This window comes from Podarcis erhardii (genome assembly GCF_964252035.2).
Source record: "Podarcis erhardii genome assembly, chromosome: 1".
Lineage (NCBI taxonomy): Eukaryota > Metazoa > Chordata > Lepidosauria > Squamata > Lacertidae > Podarcis > Podarcis erhardii.
Genome location: NC_138497.1, coordinates 50,826,457 through 50,840,009, shown reverse-complemented (window position 1 = coordinate 50,840,009; position 13,553 = coordinate 50,826,457). Strand labels below are relative to the sequence as shown.

General features: G+C 45.9%; 1 protein-coding gene across 1 annotated transcript; it reads right to left on the bottom strand.

The window, feature by feature from the left end:
- Window positions 1-3,273: 3,273 nt before the first annotated feature.
- On the bottom strand, window positions 3,274-13,254 carry ACP2 (acid phosphatase 2, lysosomal). Its single transcript, XM_081856049.1, has 11 exons — window positions 12,979-13,254; window positions 12,300-12,395; window positions 11,659-11,745; window positions 8,183-8,335; window positions 7,768-7,866; window positions 7,588-7,677; window positions 5,510-5,642; window positions 5,323-5,411; window positions 4,727-4,833; window positions 3,972-4,147; window positions 3,274-3,877 (listed from the first exon to the last, which is right to left on the bottom strand). Exons 1-11 carry the CDS (start codon window positions 13,192-13,194, stop codon window positions 3,741-3,743), a joined length of 1,383 nt encoding a protein of 460 aa, XP_081712175.1. The 5' UTR covers window positions 13,195-13,254; the 3' UTR covers window positions 3,274-3,740.
- Between the last annotated feature and the right edge of the window lie 299 nt (window positions 13,255-13,553).

Below are 13,553 nucleotides of genomic sequence, written 5' to 3'. Positions count from 1 at the left end.
GAATCAAAGAATAATAACCATAGCAGGAAGAAAAAGGTTCAGGAGCCCCATCTTTGCAAACTTGGTTGAAAATCTGCTCAACTCACCTCGTAATCTCCTCCCCTGCTTCAACTTCCATATGCTCAAGATTGATTCCTTAAAAAGAAGCAGTTTCAAGATGTTCCAACTGCACACCAGATATAAATGTGCAGAGTAGGTGGAACCCTATAAACTCACTCCTATAAATATTTCAATTTACATACAGAAACAGTAAAATAAAGTGTAATACCTACAGACAACTTCCATAAAGGCAGGTTTTCCCTTGGGGGGGGATGTTTTCTCACTAGGATCCATGATGCAAAAAGATGTATTTTGCAATTGCCCCCCCCCCTTTTGGTCCAGCTCTAAAACCTGCTCAGAGGAAGAAAGAACAAGAGTCCAGTCTTGATTTTCTCCACTTGGATTTTAATTGGGGGGGGGGGGAGGCTAAGAAAATTATCCAAGTGAATTACAAAGACAACAATCAGAGACTCAAACAATAAATCACAGAAACCTTTTATGCCCTCAGTTTGTACCAAAGCAGACAACTTTAAATCTTGCCCCTCTTGATTTTTTACCTGGCTTGCAGGAAATACATGTAATAGTAATCAACCAATTGTGCTGGACTTCATTTGGCTCTGTGTTTGCATCCTGCCCTGCAGGAACCATGCCATGCAGTTGGGTGATCAGCAATGGGGAAAATATAGATGCTGACAGCTGCAAACCGAGTTGGCCATTTCCCCCCCCCCCTTTTTTGCAGAATTATATTGCATGACGTGTTGCCAGATGTATGCAATATATGCAGGTTCATAGAATCATAAAATTGTAGAGTTGGAAGGGACTCTTGAGGGTCATCTAGTCCAACCCCCTGTAATGCAGGAATCTCAACCAAAGCATTGATAACAGGTGACCATTCAACATCTGCTTAACAACCTCCAAGGAAGGTGCACCTTCTGAGCAAGTTTGTTCCACTGTTGAACAGCTCTTGCTGTCAGAAAGTTCTGGTTGTTTAGCTGGAATCTTCTTTCATGTAACTTGAATCCATTGGTTCTGGTCCTACACTCTGGAGCAGGAGAGAACAAGACTGTTCCATCTTCCATGTGACAGCCCTTTAGATATTTGAAGATGGCTATCATATCTCCTCTCATCCCTTGATCATCTTGGTCACCTTCCTCTGCATATGTTGCTGCTTGTCAATATCCTTCTTAAATTGTAGTGCCCAGAACTGGACACAGCACTCCAGGTGTGGTACGACTAAGGCAGAATATTATTTCCCTTGATCTGGGCACTATACTTCTGTTGATGCAGCGTAGAATAGCATTAGCTTTTTTTTTGCTGCTGCATCACACTGCTGACTCATGTTAAGGTTGTGGTCCACTAAGACCCTGAGTTCACTTTCTACTGGCAAGCCAGGTGTCCCCCATTGGTTATTCCTGCCTAAGTGCAGAACTTTACCTTGGTCCCTATTGAAATTAATTTTCTTAGCTTTGACCCAGTTCTCCAATTTGTTAAGGTCATATTGAATCCTGATTCTGTCTTCTGTGGCATTAGCTACCCCTCCCAGTTTGGTGTCATCTGCCAATTTGATGAGCATACCTTTATATAGTGCTATTTTTCTGGGTAAAGGTGCCAGAACTCACCATGAACGCCTCCCTTCTTCTCTTATAATGGCAATGGCGCCCACCTGAGAGGTGCTGGAATTGAATTCCGGCGAGTTCCAGTTGAAAAACAGTCCTGCCTTTATCCAAGTTTAGAAAGACATTGAATAACAACAGGCTCAGGACAGAACCTTGCAGCACTCCACTCGTCACTTTTATCCAGGATGGTGAGGAACCATTAGTGAACACTCTTTGGGTTTGGCCAGTCAATCAGCTACAAATCAGAGACGGAGCTAGCTGCTCTGGCACCTGGAGCGGCACACATGCTGTGCACTCGGGGGGAGGGCTAGCTGCCCGTGGGGTTGGGGCAAGCATCCCAGGGGGGCGCAATGTCACCCCCCCCCCAGGGATGACACCCAGGCACCCCCTTCCTCTGCAAATCCCCCTAACCAAGTACAGATAGGTAGCCGTGTTGGTCTGCCAGTCAAAACAAAACAAATTCCTTCCAGTAGCACCTTAAAGACCAACTAAGTCAGTTCTTGGTATGAGCTTTCGTGTGCATGCACACTTCTTCAGATACACTGAAACAGAAGTTTCCAGACCCTTCTATATAGTGAGAAGGTGGGGAGGGGTATTACTCAGAAGGGTGGTGGGAATGGGTGATTGGCAGATAGCTGTGATGAGCCTGTTGACGATCAGCCTGTTGACTCTCGTTAAGAGTCGTCAACAGGCTCATCACAGCTATCTGCCAATCACCCATTCCCACCACCCTTCTGAGTAATACCCCTCCCCACCTTCTCACTATATAGAAGGGTCTGGAAACTTCTGTTTCAGTGTATCTGAAGAAGTGTGCATGCACACGAAAGCTCATACCAAGAACTGACTTAGTTGGTCTTTAAGGTGCTACTGGAAGGAATTTGTTTTGTTCCCCCTAACCAATTAACTCATCCAGCCCACATTTTACCAGCTTCTCTGCAAGAATATAACGGACTTTGCAGCAGTGAGTGTTCTTAATTTCTTTGTGTTTTTAGAAAAGCAGAGATGCTTATTTTTGTGTTCTTTGCATGTCAGATATAACATGCATGATGAGAAAGTGCTTGAAGATGTATTAGAAAGAATATGTATGCCGTCATCTATAAAGTGTGGCATGACAGGAAGATTTTCCACAGAAGCTGCAGATCCTTACTGTGAAATTCTCATGCTACACTTGATACACAAAGATTCTTTCTATAGGGCAACATAGTTAGCTACGTTTGCATCTTTTTCTGCCTTAGAGACTTACCTTTGTTTTTAAAAGAGCAGATTTTCTTTGAATCTGCTGGTCCAGAATATTGTGCATGATACAGGGCATTTAAAGAATGATTCTAGCCAGGCCTTTGCTAATAAGCACTTCTAAATTCCACTAGTTCACTTCCCATTAAACACAGGGCTGCACTGCTTTGTAAGAATACGTTGAGGCTGAAAATAGTGGGGAAACAGAGGAAGTGTACTGCGTTCCACTTACTGAATTTCTGTAGTCAGTGACAAATGGGAAGAAGGCTGCTTTTGAGAAAGTCATTTTTTCCTCTGTTATATAAGATTGGGTCCAGCCCCAACCTTATCCTTCTGTATGGACCCAATGGCTAAGAGCCAAGGACGTAAGACAGAGAGGCAGTGGTTTGATTCCCAGTTAATAACTCAGCTGGAGAAGGCAGTTATAGCACCAGGCCCCTTTCCCACAGTTCAGGGAGGTTCAAGTAACAACTGCTAGGTGGAACCAAGGCTTTCTGAGGAGCAGCAGGTTTCATTTCGGATGGCTGCCCATTCTGCACCAGTAGCAGAGACTTCAGCATATTGTGTTCAAAAGAAGCAAGACGGGGTCCTTGATAGAACCAGTCACGTACTGGCAAACAGCAACCCCAAATCATGCTTGCATTTCACTCCTAGTTCATGACTGTATTATTCGCTTGGCAGCTCGACTGCATCCGATAGCCACAACAGCTCCACCGCAGAGTCTGGGCCTTTTGGCTTAGAAGCAGCAATCAGGACAAATGAAGAAGACCCTTAGTCACTGAAAGAAGCCCCTCTTGTCTCTAGAGTCAGCACCGTGCTCTCCTGCTGCCTCAGGAGGGGCTGGAGCAAATGTCAAGGCTGTTCCTCTCCTTCATTAGAAACGTGCCGGTAGCCAGGAGGCTGGGACTTGGAACGGAAGAGTACTGTCAGGAGCAGGATAATAAGCAGGAAGAGGATGGATCCACAGACAGCCAAAACCACAATAAGTTCTGCAGAGGGTGAAATGAAAAAAAAATTTGCTTATGGCACTTGAAATCACTTCAGTCCTCCTTTGGCTTATCTACTGGAACAACCTCCACTCACCTGTGTCTTTTATGGTGCTTGCTATCTGACATTCTTGTTTCCAGTCCTGTGGAATAACAGGCTCGGTGAGTTGCAGGAAATTCAGCAGGGGACAACGCTGTGCGCAGCCAGGCAGCTGCACTGGGTAAGGCTCCTTCCCACTCTCATTCCGAAAGAACATCTCCACTGAAAAGTTACTAGGAGCAAAACAGGGAAGAGAGGAACTGAGATTCTGATGATTTGCCGTCCATCTTCATATCATGTTTTCTACTGGAATCAAGCCCTAAATCATCGTACAACCCCCTTCCACCCTTAGATATATGAGGAATGCTAGAAATTAACAAATGCTGGGTTGTCCCTCCTTGTTTTTGAGCAAGGGGCAAAAACTAAAAATTAGACTGGATGTTAGTTACAAATAACTCATAAAAGTACAGTGGTACCTTGGGTTACAAACATGACTGTTAACAGGAATATACTATATGTGCTTTGTCAGGTGTTCTTAAATTCAGAGATGCATAAAAGTACTGTTGATATTCCTGCTTGTGATTCTAACAGAGTCATATCAGACGTAAGGCTTTACTAACATATTCACTGGTAACTCCATCAGCACAGGGGAGAGAAGTATAAACTCTTCTTCATCTTAAGACTGCAAGTCTTATTTTTACCTTATTTCATCTCCTGTGAATATGTGGACAAAAGTTAAGGTACAGCAGGCTGATAGATTATTGCCTCTGAATACCATTTCCTTTGATTGATATGCTTCATGAAGCCCTCACCCATCATCCTCCTGATGCAGCTCAAATATATGACATGAGGCATAAGGTGGCTGCCTCCCGCTGTAAACATCCAGAGCCATCTGCAGTGCCACAAGGGTGGTGTCATGCTGAGAAAGAGGAAGAAAAATGTGAACATCTCCTTTGTGCATATGGAAGGGGACTTAAAACCACATTTCAGAAGAAGGCAGATTGGCAGAGATTCCCAAGGTGTTGGTAGGAAGAATAAGAAAGGGGCTCCAGGACCATGGAAAAAAGGCTGGCACCTATTTCAACACCGTTTGGTTGTAAGTAGCTTTGGGTTGCCCTGGACAAGATAAAGCGACTAACACATTTAGTAAGTAAATAAATAAACTAAGCGGAACATTTGGAACTGCGCTACAAGGAGAGGCTAAGTGACAAAGTTCTCTGTTGCTTGTGAAAGCATCTGGAGTTTTTTTGTAGCATCCGTAGTTGCTGCAAAGAGACAGAAGTGCTAATTTGCTTATTCCTTTCACAGAGCAGGAGAAACTCTGCTGGAAGCTGCAGCTGGGTTTTTTTTTTTGTTCACAAGATGGTAATAAGGAGAAGGCAAGCACAGCTCCCAGAAACAAACTTACTGCTGAGTACATTAGCATTTTGAAGTGGCGAGGCGTGGAGGCATTTGCAGCAAGAGTAAGGTTTTTCCTTATTTGAGACAGAAGGACACCTGCAGAAACAGAACAAACTATCAGAACCTAGTTCTTGACCAGTGAGTGAATGTTCCTCCGCTCTTTCCCAACCTGCCTTCCATGTTCTTTCACTTACCACCCTGCAAACGAGCTTTTTCCACCTGTTTGTGGATCCCAAAGAGGAATTCGAAGCTGAAATCTTTCAGCTGCTTCAGCTGAGTCATCACATTGAGAGTTACCCAATCGGGAAGATGTTTTTTGTGTGTTTTCTGGAAAGATGTTGCAAGAGAGAGAGAGGCCACTCAGAGATACAAACTAGGCAAACAAGAATGAAAGCCCCCCCGCCCCGAGTTATGGCAGCTGGTCCGGAATGAGCTTGCCCTATGGTCTAAGGCAAATTTTTGCCCTCTGAACTTAAATGCCTCAACCCAGGACCACAGATGCATTTGTAAAGCAATGCTGTTTGGATCAAAACTCAACAGTCATTATGATCAGAATTCATGAAGAGAAAATACTTTGCTTTCAAATCTTTGGTGTGCTCAAGGGTTGGGGATGCAGAGGAAGGAACTGTGCTTTCCTAACAGCCTCCGGTAGCCTTCATTTTGTAAACTCCCAAGCTTTCCTTCACAATAAGCAGATTAATCTACTTATCCAAGTGACACAATATTCATTATTACTTGCATGGAGTTTCAGGTCTAACGTGTCTGACTGTGATGCTCGCACTTTTAAGTAAAAACTGATTATGCAGATTTTAACGTTGCACTAACACCTGTTTCTCAACTTGACAAGGGAAGCTTCTTCGCACATCTGTGGCAGAAAGTAGACAGGATAAGCCTTTCCCACAGAAAAGAATTTCTGTGAACAGAAATTGTGTCGGAAGGAAGCTTCAAATCTGCTCTGTTCTCTTGCAATCATCTCACTTCTCAATGCAGTTTTCCCACTAGAGCACAATTAAGTAAAGGTAAAGTACTCCTGGACATTTAAGTCCAGTCAAAGGTGACTATGGGATGTGGCGCTCATCTCGCTTTCAGGCCGAGGGAGCCAGCGTTTGTCCACAGACAGCTTTCCGGGTCATGTGGCCAGCATGACTAAACCACTTCTGGCGCGATGGGACACCGTGACAGAAGCCAGAGCACACGGAAACGCCATTTAGTTTCCCACCACAGAGATACCTATTTATCTACTTGCACTGGCATGCTTTTGAACTGATAGGTTGGCGGGAGCTGGGACAGAGCAACACAAGCTCACTCCGTTGTGCAGATTCGAACCGCCAACCTTCTGATCGGCAAGCCCATGAGGCTCAGTGGTTTAGACCACAGTGCCACCTGCATCCCTAGACCACAATTAGGGCCATGTGGAAGGGCCTGCCAGAAATGGAGCCCCTAGTGTAGTGGGCACCTCCCTTGGTGCCCACTAAGGCCTTTTGCCCCCTCCCAGTTTTTAAAATCGTTGGGGTTGGGGGGAGGCTGTTTGTTAATTTGTTTGGGTGGTCACATGTCAGTGGTGGGTGAGGACAAAGGCAAAAAGGACGGAACAACAGATGCAACTCTTTCTTTTGTGCAACTGGCTATGTTACAGCCACACAGAGACCAGAGCTTTCTACACACACACACACACACACACACACACACACACACAGCTAGCTCTGCATCCTCCAAGCAAGCAAAAGTACTCAAGGAAGGTGCAGAGCAGGGGTAGCAAGAGGTGTAGCCTGAGGAGAGAGAATGTGGCCTAGAGTAGGGCGGTCCAACTTTTCATACCAAGTGGGTCACAAGAGTAATTTAGCATGGAACCTGTGGGCCACACACAGCTTTGTCGCACCCGTGGGGGGGGGGGGGAAGAAGTGAGGCCGAATTTGACACACACACACCCCAGTCCTCATACTGCCGGCTAACCAAGGCACCAGACTTTGGGAAGGAGGCACAAGGCTCTGGCTAGGTCCTAAAGCTAAGAAAGTACTAACTAGGCTTTGGGAGGAGACAGGAAGACTCCAGGACCCTGTCAGAGCCCTCACACCTCATCCAGCAGTGCAAGGGCTGCTGGGTGGGGTGTCTCATATTGCCAAGGGCTGCCGAAAAGGCTTTGAGGGCTGCATTTGGCCCCTGAGCCTGGGTTCTAGAGCCAAGAGCACAGACAGCTTCTGATACTACCCAGGTTAAGAATTTTAAATGGATTGTAGGGCAAATGACTAATGTCTACAGATGGCCAGCTCACCTCACAGAAGAGTGTGTCATATACACTCCAGACAGACTCAAGGGAGACATCCTGAATTCCCGTCTTGTTTGCCACCATCTCTAGAAATCCCTGCAGGAGAAAAGGACAGTCAGCTCTTCCATCTCTCCATGCCACCACCATTGTATAAAGAGATAGAGAAGTACATCAAACTTGACATACCATGTACTGGATGGTCTTATTCACATACTCTGCTGTCTGCCGGGTCTCATTTTGCAGCTGTTCGTAGCGGGGACAGGGAGATAATGGAAACTTCAGGAGCTGGACAGAGGCAAAACAGAGATGTTCACTAAGAGGATCATTTGACCGTGAATCCATCTTTACAAGCAATGCTAACTGTTGCGTCTGCTTGTGAATGGGCTAGTTGCTGAAAGCAAAGAGGCTGTCTGCCTCCAGACAGGTGAAACGGGGCCTGAGAAATGCAACTTGCTCCAAAACAGGAATCGCTAAGGAGTCAGGATGAAGAAGTGGAATGGTAGCATTCAGGGTAGATGAAAACAATTGAAGAGAGAGAGAGAGAAGTGTTTTTATGCAAGAAGGTCCAGTCTACTGGTACTTAGGTCTGAAAGTGACTTACATGCTCTGCTGAGTCAGGTACTGTGTGGACAGGAATCGGCTGCCAAGAAATATTGGGGTTGAACACTTGCCACCCTTCGGGAGGGTACAGTCCTGCCAGATTGGCCTCGGCACTCATCAGGGTCCGATCAAAATCTGTGCTGCGTATGTAGATCTGCCAGAGTATAGAATCAAATACAGAAGGTTATTTATGTTCATGGTTCTGCTGCAGTGCTGACATGCTCTTAACAAGAGACATAGTGAGGAAGCCGGCAATAAACAGGTTCCAACAGAGTCTGATCAAAGAACAATTTGATACACATTGCTATTCTGAATATCTGAGCTGCTATAGAAAGCAAGGAAATAGAATGGGAGCTTGGGAGGGAAAGTAAAGTAGAGGCAGCAGATGAGCTAGAAAATCGAGCATAGCTGTGGTCAGGGAAGCTACAGAAATGGCAATGGAACTTCACAAATCCAAAACACAGATGTTCTAGCCTTGAGTTATGTGTGTGTCACTTTCCAAGGCTACAGGCCACCCACGCTGAATGCTGAGTTGAGTGCTGTTGTATCATGGCTTGAAAATGCAAAGTGTTGTTCTAGGCTAGCTACAAGGACAGATCATATAGTGGTCCCCTAATTATCTAAAGGACATATGGAATGAAGGGGAACTGGCACAGACTGAAGAAGCCTGCATATGTTGTCTGTAACCCCTATCTTAAAGCCCTACAGATGTGCCTCTATGTATCATTCTCCACAAGGAATTTAATGCTTCAATGCCCGCGGTGGGCAAGTCACTAACAGGAGTGTGTCTATGACAGCACAAAACCTGCAGGGCAAAATAAAAAGGCTCCCTCCAAACAGGATATTCCACTTGAATCTTCACTTATGCAAATAAACAACTTGAGTTCTAAGAAGGGAGTGTATGTCATAGCCTAGGACTTAAGAACACATAATGTAATCAAACAGTGTGGAAATAAGCACCCTTTGAGATAATTCCCAATCCCTTAATTTATCCCTGTTTCTTTAACTAGTCTTTGTTTTCAACAGGCACCTGATGTTGTTATTCCCTGAAGCATTTCAGAATGCGAACGTTTACTCCACATATTTTGGTCTGCTCTCAAATGAGTTCCGTGGGCTTGGCGCAGTCTTTTAAAAAGACAACTGTCAGCACACAATATATTACGTTTTTTTCATTAGTCTTCCAAAAAGATAGCAAGCTGAGCTACCTGCAGATAAGCAACAGATAGTGGAAGCTGAGAGGTGCCTGGGTTAGATTTAGTCTCCAGCTCTGAGAGGAATGGGCTGAATCAGACCAGCTGCGACACAGGCTTTTCCAGGAAGTTCAGCAGCAACTAGAAAAGTGCTGCTTGTTGATATATCCACACTAAAAGGCATATGAGATGGAGTGCAGGTTCATTCATTCATTTACATTTGTTGGTTGCTTTATCTTGCCCAAGGCAACCCAAAGCGACTTACAGCCAAATTTACAACAATGTACAATTTTCAGGCCTCAACAGCTGTTCAATCCTACTCCCATGTACAAGAGCCAGGACTCTTGCCTTCAAGCCCCATAGAAGTCACTTGACCATGCTGTTTCACCAAGAAACAACAGGTGCCTGGAGAGCAAATTGCTCCAGAGCAAGCCCAAGCTGCATGTCACAAGAGAAAACCCTCTGCAACTTTCCCTCTGACACCTCCTTCAGTTGCCGCTACTGCTGTATTTCCAGGTGCAGCCACTAAGTCAGCAATGACTCTAATTCAGGCAAGAGGACAAAGATGTGGGGCTTGAAAACATCCTCTCTGCAATATGTGCAAGTTACATGCAGCATACCCAGATTGGCAGGGCATCAGCTTAGAAGGCACAAGTAGCGAAGGCAACGGAAGCAGGGCTCCTGCTCTCAATTCATCCTGGGCTGGGCCAGCAGGCGGATAATATGGGGCATGATCTGTGACCAGGCTGAGTTGATATGGCTTTCAGTTCTCTGTCTCGTTGCCACTTCACACATTGCAGCCAAAGAGCAATTACCCCACTTGCAACAAGAACTGATTGAGCTTTGGACACACCTAAAGAGCATTAGTGGAGTTCTTTAGGTGTGCTAAGCAGACTTCTGGAAGCCTCAGCCAATCACAGTTTCTAGAACTGTGTTTCCAGGCATGCAAATCTCCTGGAGGTGTTACACAAAAGAGAGACCCCAGCTGACCATGGTGGAACTGCAGGGCCCATCGCATGAAGCAGCACTTAGCTTGGAAACGTGACACAGGAAGAAATCCCCAAAGCAGCACTGCTGTTGCCTACCTAGGTTGAGCTCTAACAGGATGGGCACAAAGGCTAATAAAAATGTTCCTGAAGAGCTTTCATCATAATTTAAATTGTAGCTTTCGCTGGAAAATTTGAGGGCCTACAAGAAGCTGTTGCATAGGAAGAACACGTTGTCTAATATATGCTGCTGCTGTAGAACAGTCATGCTGTGCTATAACACCACACCAGCAGTGCCAGTTCGGACTGCCAAACTAGACCTGGGAGTCCAGGATTCAAATCCCCACTCGGCCAGGCAGCTCCCTGGGTGATCTGGGGTGAGTCGCTGTCCCTCCGCCTAGCCTACCTCACACAGCTGTTGTGAAGATAAAACGGGGAAGGAGAACTGTGTATGCCACCTGGAGCTCCTTGGAGGAAAAGGTGGGATATAAATGTAGAAATAAATAAAAACAATGTTCCTAACAGGAATAAAATAGGCCTATCGTTCCATTTCATATTGTCCTTTATGCACATTTAAAACTGTTTACTGAGTGGCACTGAGACAAAGTTAAATAAAAACACTCAGAAGGTGGTTAACAATCCAGTTGGGCAGGTTTTTGTGCATGTGGCAAGGCAAGCCAGACGTCATAAATTCCTGCTTGACAGCTGAAGTGCATCACAGGGTTTGGGAGATGTTCTTACTGTTGTATTTACCTGAATTTGGTTCATGGGCCATGCCTTCCATTATCTGCTTTCATCACAGAAAAAGGCAGTGGAAAACTACAGGCCAACTCACCAGAGAACTCCTGACAGTTCTCAAAAGAGATTTTTCAACAAACACGCTCAAACATGTCCATCTACTGGCATGAGAGCAGGAGAAAATCATCTGATCTATACTCTTATCAAGTACCCCAGTCTCTTATTGTGTCCCAGGCGATTCCCTTTGTCTTGAGTGGCCTGTTTGACCAAACAAAGTTCAGTCCATCTCAGATGCCATCTTCTTATTCCTTTTACTTTCCTTTACGTCACTGCCCTGGTCAGCAATTGTTTATTGTTCCTTTACTATTTTAACCCAAGCAGGGATTTGACAAACTGTTTACATGGAAGATGCCATTTGAAAGAACAGGCTTTCATGTTGTTCCATTATTTTCCTCAGCCACTTACTTAGAAAGAGAGAGGAAAGAGATTTTAATACAGGAAGGAGGGCAAAGAGGACACTGCATGGTCACGATACCTCTAGCAATTTGCGACAATGCACTAACCTCTTGTCTATTGTATGAGGAATTGAGGAATCCATGATAACGGCTTCGAAGCGCTCGACCAAGGTCCCACTGCTGCTGCATTCCTTCCTACGCGTATCAACAGCAACAAATTAACAGCAAAGCAGGTTTTTGTGCTTGCTTGCACAACCACACACCAACGAAAATGAGAACAAATACTTACAGCTTGACCACTGCTGACACAGGAAATGTTAACCAAAATCTGTTCTGAAATGAATGACACAGTCCTCCGCTTCCCCCGCAACATGTTTTGCAGGTTTGTAAGCTATACATATGTTGCTTTTATAAAAACAACAACAGGGAAAACTGTTGTCTTTTAAATAAAGTTACTGCTTTATCTGATTTTAAAAGGCACTGTCATTTCCCTGGGGTAGGAAAGAGAAAAGGAAAGCGGAACTAAAAATAGCTCCCAAGAGGAACAGCAGCAGCAGCAGCAGTGGCAAAAGAGGAAACCTCAGACTGGAGCTGCATGGAGAATTACCCCACCACTGCCACAAATAATAACATGCCATGTTTTGACACAATTTCTTCTTCAAAGAAAATAGTTCTGCATTCTCCTGTTGGGAAATGGGTTTCCTTGGGGTTCAAAGTTTCCCACAGGTCGCTTTTTCTGAGATACCCACCTGAGAAAGTTGCCCAAATCCCTGGGGCCAGGCGCTTTCCTGATAGGGATCTCGGGGATATGCCTTCACAGGAGAGCGGTCTCCGTGGCGGTATAACTGAAAACCAAAATAGTTCACCGTTAGACAGCAGGTGCTGGCGTCCTCTACCTCTCCTGTTTGCCCAATTCCCATGCATTTTGCCTCGGGCCAGAGATCACTAGGGCTCTTGCTCCACCCCAACCCTGAAGCGAGGCGAGGTTGCTGTCAAGCCCAGCAGCCGGCTCTCGAGATAGCCGAAGGCGCTGGGAGATACGCAGCAAAGAAAAAACGTGGCGGAGGGGGGGGGATGGGGACCAAGCACCCTGATCTTCTTGGGTCCTCCTTGGCTCCTGCTATACCAACACTTAGGGGAACCCAAACCCTTGTAATTTTCGATTATTTTCTTAACGGAGAAATCGCGATCTCGGCTTCGATTGCAAAGCGCAACCCGCAGCGAAGAAAAGCCACTTGTTTTCAACACGAATTTCATGGGTGTGTTGTTGTTGTTTTAAAAAGGGCCGATCGAGATTTTCCTCCCTTTCCTTGCTGGCCATTTGGGGCTTGGGAAGCCTTCTGTCACGTGGCAACCCCCCCCCCAAAAAAAGATCGCCCCCCCCCAATCCCTTTCTTTCTTGTCTTGCCTCCCTTTCCTGCTGCTCACCAAGGTAACAAAGCGGAGGCTCCGAGCCTGGGCGACCGGCAGGACGAGCTCAGGGGCGAGACTCAGCAGCAGCAGCAGCGGGAAAGGGGCGCTCCGCCAGCTCCGCCGCTTCCTTCCACCCTCCATGGCTTTGCTCCCTATCCTTGCCGAGGCTCCCTCGCTCGGCATCCGTACCTTGGAAAGAGGGAGTGAGCATGCTCCACCTCCCCCGAGCATGCTCAGTATCGGCAACCGAAGCTGCTGGTGCCCATCTCGCCTATTGGCTCTTGAGAAATTCCCTTGAACTTTGTGACCTCTTGACTAAGCGGGAGGGGGTTCCCTCCCCACCCCTCCCCGAGGGAGATTTTACTTAGAAATGGGACAGTCACGAAATGGCTGGGTGTTTTACTGTTATTTTTGAAGAGCCACTAGAGGGAGTGGAAGTCCCTGGAGAGGTCGCGGAAATGTTTTTCCTGCAACGATCACAAAGGGTATGCAAAACAACAGCATCAATAATAACAATAAAGTACTGTATACAGTATGCAGCAGATCGGGAAAGCGGCCACCGAATGCACGAAGATGTCGGCGTGGACCGT

What these genes read in the sequence shown, in the direction of transcription:
- ACP2 (XM_081856049.1), bottom strand. Translation starts at nt 13,194, where the DNA reads ATGCTCGGGGGAGGTGGAGCATGCTCACTCCCTCTTTCCAAGGTACGG. An exon ending in TACCTGACTCAGCAGAGCAT is followed by an intron (nt 7,867 to 8,182) that starts GTAAGTCACTTT and finishes GCCTCTGTCCAG; the next exon opens with CTCCTGAAGTTTCCATTATC. An exon ending in ATGACACACTCTTCTGTGAG is followed by an intron (nt 5,643 to 7,587) that starts GTGAGCTGGCCA and finishes ACATCTTTCCAG; the next exon opens with AAAACACACAAAAAACATCT.